Source organism: Priapulus caudatus, unplaced genomic scaffold, assembly GCF_000485595.1.
Source record: "Priapulus caudatus unplaced genomic scaffold, Priapulus_caudatus-5.0.1 Scaffold1101, whole genome shotgun sequence".
Taxonomy (NCBI): Eukaryota; Metazoa; Priapulida; class Priapulimorpha; order Priapulimorphida; family Priapulidae; genus Priapulus; species Priapulus caudatus.
In genome coordinates this window covers 88,697-101,510 of record NW_014578162.1, presented here as the reverse complement: position 1 = coordinate 101,510, position 12,814 = coordinate 88,697, and the positions used below count along the sequence as shown (strand labels likewise).

At 55.2% G+C, this 12,814-nt stretch overlaps 1 protein-coding gene across 1 annotated transcript; it reads right to left on the bottom strand.

Moving 5' to 3' along the window:
* Nucleotides 1-6,466: 6,466 nt before the first annotated feature.
* LOC106815369 lies at nucleotides 6,467-11,856 on the bottom strand. The gene is made up of 6 exons (XM_014819821.1): nucleotides 11,844-11,856; nucleotides 10,585-10,717; nucleotides 8,756-10,132; nucleotides 7,801-8,284; nucleotides 7,266-7,686; nucleotides 6,467-6,489 (listed from the first exon to the last, which is right to left on the bottom strand). The coding sequence occupies exons 1-6, from the start codon at nucleotides 11,854-11,856 to the stop codon at nucleotides 6,467-6,469; spliced, it is 2,451 nt and encodes an 816-aa protein (XP_014675307.1).
* Between the last annotated feature and the right edge of the window lie 958 nt (nucleotides 11,857-12,814).

Here is a 12,814-nt window from a genome sequence, read left to right as displayed (position 1 = left end):
CCACTGGCCATATCCTGCGCTGCCGCTAACTGCTGACTGCGGATGGTGGGAGGCTGGCCTGCTGGGGCTGGTGCGCATGGACTGACTCGGACTCGCTGGCTCGCTACTCCGCTACTCAGCTGCGTGTGCGGCCGTCGGGCTACTGCTGCGCTGTCTGACGCTGCACCGCTCGGCTGCAGTGGGCTCGGCTGCTGGCTGGCTGCTACGCTGACTGCGTACTGTGCGTGCTGCTAACCTGAGCTATCGTGAGCGTTCAGCTTAGTTTCTTGTGGTCGGTGCTGGCGCTACTGCCTGCTGTCAGGTTCTAGCTAGCTGCTTGCTGCTGCTGCCCGGGCTAACTAGCACTCTTCAGTACTGGCTTGCACTGGAAACGGACCAGGTGCTGTAAGAGACCACAGTGTGAACGGCCCCTGGACGGGAAAGTGTCAGCGCTGAGCAATAAGGACGCTACCTCGAGAGCGCTGAGATGACGGATGTGTCACCTGATGCTGGGTCAGGAAACCGCAGGATGGCGGCGAGATGGGATGGACGGATCGCCACCTGCAGCAATTAAACTATCATCACAGAAAGACGCGGCCGACATCCATCGGCACGTCGAGCAGGAGGTCGCGCCAGGAGCCGATGAGTCGGGGGTGGAGCGCTTCTGGTGGCGTCTGTGCCGTGAGCCGGCGACCCGCCGGCCGCGGCGGCGGTGCGCGTCGCGTTTCCTGTGCTGCGGCGGCATCTCTCACGATCTTAACAGCCTGGTAGTGATCCGCGGTCGGTTCGGGATCGGACCCATGATAAGTCTTGCATGCATGATGCAGTCTCAACAGCACTCCGACCTGACCATGAATAAAGCACATCGGCCAGAGAGGACGGAAAGGGTTATCTCTCATAGTAACGATCAAAACGTACTGATGGGATTTGCAATGAAGCCCACGCCGAAACACAAAGCAGACAATAGACGACACCGACTGACCCCGCACCGGTCACAGACGCACAGCAGCTTGAGACGGTACTCAAGAATAAAAAGAAAAAATGTCAGAACTCAACAGAAATTATCTTACTACCGAAAAGTCTTTATGTTCTCAAGCTATGCGCTGTATTTCGCCTATTATGGCGCCGATAATACCCGAAAATGCCTGGTCAATAGTGCTCAGTGGCGCAACAACACAAGTTACATTCGCAAGCACGCCTGTGCACAAAGACAACATGAATAAGAGAGTAGAAGCATTGACTCGGCATTTACGGTAATCAATCGCAATGAATAGCGAAATAGAGTAGCGAAAGCATGAAGACTTTGGCCATAAAAACATTTCGTGGTTGTTACAGTTTTTCTGTTGTTTTCTGGAAAACGTCAAAAGTGTGTCTGTGATCAGACCCCGCATATTCGACATCAGATCCACGCACAATCACGGAAAAGAATTAGAGACAACGAAATATTAAGTTCTCTCGGTCATTACACGCACATTTCAACCAATGCTTGCGGCCACGTAACAGGACGGCCGGTTAAACAAACATATACCGCTGTGTAACACCATTTCCTTGCGTACAACGTAACTACCCTGCACAGCTATCTCCTGAGGAGACCGCGAACTAACAACGGCGCGGCCCGTCGACGCCCGCCAAATACAACTCCGCCCGAAATTCCGACGAATTCCCCATAATGCGATCACCGCCGGCGACGACCATCGCGCGATGGTCACACGGCCACGGATGCACCGTTGACACTAGGTCGTTACTGCTCGCGCGTCTCTCAAATTAACTCTTAACCGTAACCTAGCTTGCCCCCCGCCCCCCCGCACACCTCTTCAGTTCTCACTATGACATAGATACTGTCGTAATAAACCTCACCCCTGGCGCCCCGCGCCCTCACGCTGCCGCACGGCGAGACGGACCCGATCTCTGTGGCGATGTCCACCGTGCGAGGCCTCCCGCACGGGCTTCGCGGAACGGTGCAGTGCTTGCTGACGTGGCGCCCTCGGAGCTTCGCTGAACCGGCGGACATTACGATATCGCAGTCTAGCAGTACATGTGGCGGCGCCGCTGACCGATCGTGCTGTGCGCCTGCACTAGGTGCAATGGGACGCTGCGGAGTGCCCTCCCTGCTAACCGGCATCGGAGCGCCGCCTCGGCCGCCAGGTCGCGCACCTCCGCCTCCGGCGGCGCCACCGTACCAGCCGCGCGACGTCTCAAGCGCTTGGTTCGCCGCGCCGCCAGCCGCGGCCGCCGGCGCCGTCACCGGAGCGGGGTTCGGCTGGTCTCGAACTACAGCGCCACAGTGTCGGAGAATGTCACGCGGCCCGGCGCGCGGCGACGAGCGGAGGGAGAGGAGGCGGCGTCGCCTTGTCGGCATTGGCCCGGGCGGCGAACTCAGTAAGTTCGCGCGAGCGAACGCGCTCACGGCGGCCGTCCCGTCGCCGATCGAGCGCGGTCGGGACTCGCACGGCGGCGGCGCCCGCTGCCCAGAGTTTCGGTTGTTCCGAGCCCATTCAGACATAACCCCGCCAGGTGGCCGTCGCCAGTCGCACTCGCGTCACCACGCGAAAGATCGTTTGGCGCTCGGCCGCGTGCCTCGGCGCCGCGTCGGCGGTCGTCGGCGAAAGACGGCGCTCTCTGTTTCGATCCGGTCCGTCGCGAGTCCAGTTCATACCGCGCGATTGAGGGTTGCGAAACCTCACCCGACAGCAGGTCGCCGCGTCACGTGTGCGGCGTGCCTGAACGGTGGCGCGCCATCTGCCAGGTCCGGGCGACAATCGTCGGCGGCGCTGGCCGCGAGCCATGTGACTCTACGCATCGCCGCAGCCGGCTCCCGAACTAAGGATGACAGGTAGAAGCTGGCAGCTTGCTTCTGTCTCCGCCTCCGCGAGGGTGGCAGCACCCGGGGCTCCTCTCCGCCCGCCGCGCCGGACCCCCCGTCGGGCGCAGCCCTCTCCCGCCGCACTGTCGTCCCGTACCGCACGCGTACCGTTCCCACTCGGGGAAAAAAAAAAAAAAAGCCACACCGTACGCTCCGTCGACGTCGACGGGTCATGCGTTGATGGCGACATGCGCAACTCTCGCCGTCGCCCACCGGAGGCCCGGGCGCGACGCGCGGAGCGCGGACTGACCCGTCGCCCGGGTCGGCTCGACGTTCGCGGACGCTCGCTCGATGCGCGGTCCCACGATGCCGCTGCTGCGCTACAAGCGAGAACGTCTCCGCCGCCGTGTCGCTCAGGTCGCGCAGGCTGCCGGCGGAAGCGACGTGCGGAGAGCGCACGCGGCGCCGCGCGCGACGCCTCTGCTCGTCAGCGATCTTCGCCGTGCTCGGCCGCGCCACCCGTTAGGTCGGCAAAGCTCCGGTTGCTCGCGCCACCCATACGTCAGTCTGATCGGAGGGGCTTGCGTGCTTGTCGCACGCCTCTCGTGTTTTAGCGCACGAGCCAGCTCCTTGATCCGTCGTCGGCCCGTCACTCCGACCGCCGCCGCGAGGAGCCACCGGAGGCACGCCGCGGCGGGTGCGCGTTGCGCGGGCCTCGTGTGTTATTAAGGCCGTGGACCGGACGCGATCCAGAACCTTCTGAGTACTGGGATCGAATCGATTGTTCGCGCACCGTCGGACTGACACAGGCTGGGACGACTCGCAGACGGCGACCTTAGGCCGCTCTGGAAAAGTCAGCGTGCGCGCGTTCCTCCCGACCGTTGCCCGCTGGAGCACCGGGAGCGCCTGTGAACGTGGGGGTGAAGGGCGCCGGCTCACTCGGCGCCACCGGATGCTGGGGGTGAGATCGCGTGGAGTTCGGCTCGCGGGTGGCATGGTGGCGTACTGCCCTGCCCGCTGGACAGGTTCCTGGGTTTCCCTCCGTTTGACATTTTTCAGTGTTTTTCAATGTGTCTTCAAAATATTTTCGCAGGCCGACAGCAAGGGTCTACAGGTGGCAGCTGGACGCTTGAGGCAAGCGCCACGCGGTCGCGCCGCGGCGTGCGCTAGCGCCAGCCAACGTAGCCGACGCAAACCCCAAAACACACCGCAACTGCCTAAGCAATGACCGCTATGAGCTGAATCAAGGACCCGCGTAGAATAACATGTAAGACACACACCTGAAACACACAGAGTGAAAAACTATGAAACGACGAGTCGAAAAACGACACGGACCACACTTCACGAATCAGGTTTTTCTACGTGTTCATCCTCATTGCGCCTTCTGCACCTATATCTAGAATCCTACCTGTCGCTCTCTCTCAGTCTTCACTCTCTCTGCACTCTCTCATCTATAAAGTACATATATATAGCTATAAAAGTTATATTATCTATATATGACAATCTGCGAGCTATCCTCACACTAAACCATACAAACCTTGAGCGCAGCAAGCGAACTATATCGACCGAGCCCAGCGAGCGGACGCGCCCTTTTGAATCGCGTGTCTACGCGCCGCCACGCGACGCGAGCAAGGCCGCGCCCCATCGTAGTCCGACGCCGCCCTCGGCTGCGCGACCAAGAGCTGATTCGGTTATCAGCTCCTACCATCAAGGCATTGTTAATTAATTTAATAAATATTTATGTACAAGAACAGGTAAACCAGACGTCGTGCACCTCATGAGAACCCTCAAAGCCCCTCGCCCCGCGCCTGGCCCCGTCGCGCTAGCGTCGCCTCTCACTGCTAGCCGAAGCGCGTCGGCAGTGATGCACGTTAGGTAAGCGTACGCTACGGTAGAGGGCGCTTAGGTGGTGTGCTGGATGGCAGCTGCTTGCTGCGTGCGTAGCGCGCGCCCATGGTCCCTGCTTCGCTGTCTCCCGCCTCCATCGCCTGCTGCGTGCAACCTCATATACGACCACACAGATAAAACACTAAGGGTTAGCCATCAGTTAGGCTCAAGGGCGTAGCCAGGAAATTGGATGGGGGGGCGCTATCTTGTTTTGTTAAATAAAAAAGTGCTTAAAAATCAATTTAGACCCTGTTTTGTACAATCACATTATCTCTGCGCTCTACAATCGGCACTAACCCTGAAGGCGTAGCTGTTGTTGAGCTAAAGCGTTTTTTGTCTGACTGACTAACAAATTGAAACAGATACGGCAGGGTTAAGACTAGTAAGTAAGGCTTCAGTAAGAGTGTTAACACAGACACACGTGTGCTGAAGAGGTCGTTGTCGTATCAGTACGACAGGATAGGTACCCGAGTAAACATAGATGTAATACACAAAGTGTGAACAGACTTGAACTACAAGAAGTGTACCCTAATCCCTACCCTAGCGCGACTTAACCCTAACCCTAACATACCTCGTAGGCATATCTGTCGTAGCCTGATACACACGACCCATCTGCCTTAGTAGTGAGTGATGTATGTGTGTATGTAAGTAGGGCGCCTAACTCTAGTGATCAACAGCTGGATGCCATCAAAGATACAATAATAGAAGAAGAGTATGCAACCGTTTTAACAAACGTTTGCATAGATTTTTCAACTTGTAAATATTCTATCAATAGTATACATGTGATAAATATATTCAAACTTACCTTATTTGTCGTCTATGATTCTATGAATATAGATTTTAAATTATATTAGTTGAAAACTATGCAGAAACGACGTTAAAACGTGTCCATATCTCTTCCCACTATTATGTAGCTCTGTAATGTCCACGTGCTTTGATGAATACCTGCTGGGAACGAGTACAACGTCTGTCTTCTCGCCCCTCCTCACCATGCATGCTCTGATGATACACCTTACCGATGGTAGCCATTTCTAGTGCTAGAGCCGAATTTCGTGTCCTGCGGTAGGACTCCCCTCCCCCGCCGCAACCCCTGCTTTGCACTGTACAACCTCGCCCCCCAGCCAGCCCCGCCCTCCCTCCAATGCATGCTCTTACCGATGGCAGCCAATTGCTATTGCTAGCATCTTCTGTCCCCGTGACGACTCCCGTACTCCCGCCCGCAACCCTCTTGCAACCTGTACAAGCACCGCATCCGCCCAGCGCCGCCGCCCCCTTCCCACCATGCATGCTCTATATACACTTACCGATGGCAGCCATTGCTAGCGCTAGCGCGGTCTTCGTGTCTCCGTACGACTCCCGGATCCGCGACTGCTCCACAAACTGTCAGCCTCCGAACACAGACTCTCGCACGCATCTGCACACAAGCCGTCGCCACGGTTACCGACAGTCATCACGATGACAGAGAGTCGCCATATAATTACTGACAGTCAGACAATAACGGTTAAAGTGATTACGTCACCGTAAATAGTAAAAAGATTAAAAAGTATGATCTACTTTTCGACAAAATAATAATGTAATTCTGTTCCACGTTTATGGTTACAATTGCTGGCATTATACTGTCCTATTTTTGACTATATTGTCGAGTGTGAACATACACTGCGTGACTCAGTAACATTGCCGCGATAGCAAGCAGTTAAATGTCAGGAACATAAATTATTCAAATCGGCCAGGTTTTGTGGATTTTTTAACTAGTTGAAGAAACGAATCTTATCAGGTAAGAAGGTTTAACGATACGTTTTAGTCCGTTGAGTTCTTACGTTCTATGTTAAAAAAATCGGCACTAAAATTTTACAAATTTTACCATAGAAAATTCGTGACGTAGTCAATTTAAAGATGGCTGCTATGGGTACAAATGTTTGCCATCATTACGGACGGTCACAAGGTGTTTTGAATGTCACATAGTGATTAAAAGACCCTATAAGACCTATCTCTACTAGCGCCTATGATGATCCATCCTCTTTGCTAAGGAAATTTATTGCGAGAAAAATAAATAACTATTTGGTAAAATTTTTAATTGGACAATTAGTTCCATACGACAAATGAATAATAGGAAATTATTATAAATTAATAAGCAGTCAATTATCAAATAAATTCATTAGCAGCGCAGGTAGCGAGGTAAGTTAGTAGGCAAGCAGGCAGTAGTAGGCGACAGCAGTCAAGCAAGCAGCAAGCAGGCAGTAGCCAGCAGCAGTAGTTAGCAGCAGCATAGCAGTAACACACAAGCAGCAGCAAGCAGCAGCAGCAGCAAGTAGCACGCAGTAGTATAGAATCAGCGAGCATGGCATCGGTGCAGCAGCAGCACGCAGCAGCAGCGAGTAACATAATCACTCACAACACTTGAATCAGCGGTTCCAGATGACAGCTTTCGTCACGGGATCGGGCGTACTAAAGTCTGTCACGTGATGCTCCGGCCCTCCCCTTCCTCCTCTTCCTCCTCCGGCCTCCTCCGCCCACACCTCCTGTCTCTCCTGTACTCTCTGCAGCCTCACGGTGGCGCCCCCTGGCGGCGGGGTCCCGCACGACGACGACGACACGCTCTCGAGCGACGTCAGCGAGTTGGCGTCCTCCGCGCGACACCGCACGGCGCCACCGCCGCCGCTCGACAGACTCGCGAAACTCTCCGCGCTGCCGTGCAGCCGCGAGTCGACAAAATTGTAGTGGATCGCGCGCACGGGCGCGCCGGCGCCCCCTGGCGGCGCCGCCTCGGCGAGTCGCCGCGGCTCGACGGGACCGCTGCTGCGCTGGACGTACCACTGCATGAGCGCGGTCATCGAGTGGGCGTGGCCGGTCCCGGGGGGGAGGGGGAGGTCCGTTCCCGGGGGGGACTCCGTCGAGGAGCTGGTGCTGCCGGTGCTGTTGCGGTCGCCGCTGCGGTAGCCGGAGTCGCGCTTCGTCGCCGCGACGACCGCGTCCGGAATGTCGACGCGCAGCTCCCCCTGGTAGCGGCGCCGGATCGCCTGCTCGGCGAACGACTCGATGCTGCTGTTGCTGCTGCGGCTGCCCGGCGCCACCTGGTGGGAGGCGACGGCGGCGGGGCGCAGCTTCCGCTGCCGGCTCAGGATGCTCTCCACCGCCTTGCGGTCGATGTAGAGGTCGCCACCGTCGGCGTCGTCGTCGTCGCGGTAACCCGCCGCGTACGCCGGCGCCCCCTTGCGCGGCAGCGTCGAGCATCCGCTCTCGTGCTGGCCGTCGGGCGGCGCCGCCGGCTCGTTGCCGTGGCAACGCGGCACGTGCACGCCCGCGCTGTCGTAGCTCTGGTTCAACGCGCCGTTCACGGCGGAGGCAGCGCCACCTGCTGGCGGCGCGTGGATGCTGTATCGGACGACGTCCGCTGGCACGCGGGCTCCGCGGAAACCTTCTGACCTCTGACCTTCGGTCGGCAGCGGCGCGAGGGGTCGGGTCGTTGCCGCGGCAACCACCTCGACCGCGCGGCCGTTGCGGTAGTGACCGGTTCCGGACAGGGTGTACTGGAACTCGTCTGCAGACGGGCGGGGATTCCAGGGGGCGCCGGGGTAGGAGTAGAGCGGCCGCGTGGCGTCCTCCTGCTGCGGGTCACTGAAAAACACAAGAACGTGCTCCCGATGATGTCACCGCCAGCACTAGACACGGTGGATGGGGATGGTTTCTCGTAGGTTGTGAGTGCGTATGTCACAGGCACTCTTACTTTCTACTAATTAATTTAATTAATTTATTCATTATTAATCAAAATTATTAATTTTAATTATTAATTCTTTTCATCTCTACGTTTACTCTACAACCAAAACTCTCTAGTAGTGCGTTCGATTTGCTTCCCCAGAGCCACCTGGATTAACCTGGGTAAGAAATCGAACACATATCTGGGGTAGGGAAGATAAACGAACGGTTTTTGGGTTAACCCGGATTAATTATCATCATGGATGCCAGTGACAAATATGAGCCGTATATTAGCTCTAGATATAATTATTTCTAGTATTAAGCTCTAAATATATCTCTTTACATTAGCTCTAAATATATCTCTTTACATTAGCTCTAAATATATCTCTTTACATGCCTCCGCCGGCGCCACCTACCAGCCGGCGCGACGTCTTCAGCGCGGGTTTCGGCCGCGCTCCAGCCGCGGCCGGCGCCGACGTCACCGAGTCCGCGTCGCTGTCCGAACACAGCGCCACCTGGTCGGAGAATGTCACGCGGCGCGCGGAGGAGGAGGAGGAGGAGGGCGGCGTCGGCTTGTCGCGTTGCCGCGGCAACGTGCAGTAGTTCGCGACGCGCTTCACGGCGGCGTCCGTCGCCTCGAGCCGCTCGGCGGCGGCGCCCCTGCCGCAGATGTTCGCTTGTTTCGAGCGCTCGAATATTGCCGCCATCTCGCGCACGTTCACGCGCGGCTCGTCCTCGTCCGCGTCGGCGTCGTCGCGAAAGACGCGCTCTTGTTTCGACGCGTCGTCGCGTCCGTTCATCGCGCAGGGTTCAGAACTCACACAGCAGGTGTCGCCGGCGTCGCGGTGCGCGTGCGACGGTGGCGCCATCTTGCAGCGGGACATCTCGGCGCGCTGGCGGGCGAGCATCTCTCGCTCGCGCAGCCGACTCGTGAAGAGAAGCTGCAGCTGCTTCTCCGCCTCCCGCGAGGTGGCGCCACCGTCTTCCTCCGCCGCCGCCGCCGCGGCGCCCTCTCCCTCGCGCACCGTCGTCCCGTATCGCACGCTGTACGTCCCCTCGGGGGAGCCACCGTACGCGTCCGTCGCGTCGACGTCGATGCTGTTGATGCGACTCGCGAGACTCTCGCCATCGCCACCAGGGGGCGTTCCCGTCCCCGTCGGCTCGACATCGCGGACGCTCGCCGAGCGCGGTCCCACGATGCCCTGCTGCGGCGACAAGCGAACGTCCGCCGCCGTGTCGCTCAGGTCGCGCAGGCTGCCGGCGGAGAGCGAGTGTGGGAGCGCAGCGGCGCCCCCTGCTGTCAGCGATCTCCCGTCTGCGGCCGCCGCCACCCGTAGGTCGGGCAAGCTCTGGTTGGTCGCGCCACCGTAGTCAGCTGACGGGAGGCTGCGGTGCTTCGCACGCTCTCTTGTTTTTAGCGCACGAGCCAGCTCCCCCGTCGTCGGCCTGCGCGCTCCGCCGCCGCGAGGGGGAGCCACCGAGGCGACGCCGCCGCTCGTTATCGTCGACGACGACGAACTGTTCGACTGGATCGACGATTGTCGCGAGTGACCCGCGGCGTCGTCATGGCGACCGGGCTGCAGCTGCGCCGGCCGCACGGTTGCCGTGGAGACGGGAGCCTGGAACGTGGTGAAGGTGGCAGCAGGCTGCACTGGCGCCACCTGTGGAGGTGACTGCGTGGGTTGGCTGGCGGGTTGCGTGGCGTCTGCTGCCGCCGCCGCCGCCGTCGCTGCTGCTGCTGCCACCTGTAGGAGACCCTTGCTGTCAGGCCTGTGAAAACACATGAAGACACATGAAAACACATGAAAACACAGGAAAACGCGTGAAAACACACGAACACGTTCACGTCAGTGTTTTTCTTACTGTTCATTCATTGCGTTCTCTCTATCTCTCTCTCTCTCTCTCTCTCTCTCTCTCTCTCTCTCTCTCTCTCTCTCATATATATATATATATATATATATTATAAGCATTAATAATAAATCTGCACAATTATCACTCACACTAACACTCATGACAAACTCAGCGCACAAACAATAACTCACTGGAGCACACGCGCGCCTATTGACGAGCTGTTACGGCCGCCCGCGCCCCCCCGCCCACCCCGCCACGCCCCCGCCTCCCCTCTGTGATGCTTGTAACCGACCATCTCAGCATGTATTAATGAGTAATAGGCCTCGCCATCGGCCCCGCTCCCGCCCTGCCCGCCCCCGCCCCGCCCTCACCTGCTGGAAGGCTGCTGTATGGAGAATGCCGTTATGCTGTAGGCTGCGTACGGGTTTGCGATGCCACGGCTGCTGCTGCGTGCGCCGCCATGATCCTCTGCTGCGTCTCCGCCCCATCGCCTGCTGCTGCAACCTATATACCCACAACAGATAAATACACAGGGTAGCCAATCAATGTTTAGGCTAAGGCGTACCAGGAATGGATGGGGGGTCCTTTTTTTTGTTAAATGTAAAACAGTGCTTTAAAATCAATTAGACGCTGTTTTGTTGACAATACTATTTCCTTCTGCACTCCACAACGAAGACACCTACCCGACCATGCTGTGTGACTAACGTTTTCTGATGACTAACCACAATTTAACAGATACGCAGGGTTGACATAACGTAGCTGATAGAAGATTTAACACACACACTGTTGCTGAAAGGTCGTTGCTCGTATCATGGTTTACTAAATGATATGTACGCCGACAGTACATATATGTTACACCAAAGCTGTATCAGACTGTACACAAACGTGTACCTAAACCGCCTAGCCTAGACTCCAACCTAACCCTAAACATACTCCGGTAGCATATTGCTGAGTAAACTGTATAAGACAAAATTGTTAGATAGTGGAGTGTTATGTGTGTTGAAGTAAGTAGGCAACCTGTGATCAACAGGCCTGGATGCATAAGACTACCAGATAGTGGAGAGGAGTATGGCACCGTTGTAAACCCAGCGTTTTGCATAGTTTTTCAACCTGTAAATATTTCGTATCCAATAATATATGTGAATAAATTTTATCAAACTTGACTTATTTTCGTCTAATGATTTCGTGATGAATTATGATTTATTATATAGTTGAAAACTATCCAAACGCTGCCGTAAAACGGTGTCATACTCTTTCTCCTATTAGTGTATCTTAATTATCCGCCTGCTTTGTGTAATACACTGCTGCGACGTACAACCCCTCCCCCTGGTCCCACCATGCAGCTCTATATACACTACGATTAGCCATTCTAGTGATAGACGTCTTCGTGTCCTCGTAGATCCCTCCCCGCCCCCAACCCCTGCTTTGCACTACAACTCGCTCCCCAGCCAGCCCCTCCCCCTCGCTCCTATGGCATGCTTTTACCGATGGCAGCCATTGCTATTGTAGGGCCAGCTTCGTTTGTCCCGTACGACTCCCCTCTCCCGCCCCAAAACCCCTGCCTGCACTGCTCACAACCCCTCCCCCAGCGCCACCCCCCTCCACCATTGCATGCTCTATATACACTTACCGATGGCAGCCATTCCTATGCTTAGCGCCAGTCTTCGCTGTCCCGTACAGACTCCCGATCCGGGCCGATCTGCCTCCCTATCAAACTAGTCAGCTGCGAAACAGAATCTCGCACGCATCTGCAAAAGCCATCCCTACGGTACCAGACAGTCATCACGATGACAAGAGTCGCCAATACATTACTGACAGTCAGGACATAAACGGCTTAATAGCTGATTACCGTTACCGATTAAATAGTAAAAATTAAAAATAATTCTACTTTTCACACAGAATATAATTAATTCTGTTCACGTTTTATGGTTCTAAATGCCTGCATATATTTCCTATCTTACTTATATTGTTCGATGTGACATACACTCGTGACTCATACATTGCATAGCAAGCAATTAATGTCAGATAGCATTTTATATCAAATCGTCCAGGTTTGGCATTTTTAACTAGTTGAGAAACAAATCTTATCAGGTAAGAATTTGACGCATACGTTTATAGTCCTATTCTTTATTCTAATGTTAAAAAATGGCAACTAAAATTTTACCAATTTTACCCAATAGAACAAATTCGTGACGTAGTCAATTTAAAGATTGGGCCGCTCACGGTACAAATGTTTGACCAATCATTATGGCCCGTTACAAGGGTTTTGATTTCACAATAAAGTTTGATTAAACACCTATAAACCATTCCTACTACTGCTATGATATCACATCCTCTTTGCTAATGGAAATATTATTGCGAGGAAAATAAATAAACTTTTAGGCTAAAATTTTTAAGTTGGACAATAGGTGTATACGTATCTAGTAGTGAAGGAATTAATATTTGGAGATTATTATTAAATTCAATAGCAGTCAATTATCAATAAATCAATAGCAGCAGTAGCGATAGTTCAGTAGCAGCAGCCAGTAGAACAAAAAAAAAAAAAACACTAGCAGCAGCAGGCAGCCAGCAGCAGCAGCAGTAGTAGCAGCATAGTAGCAG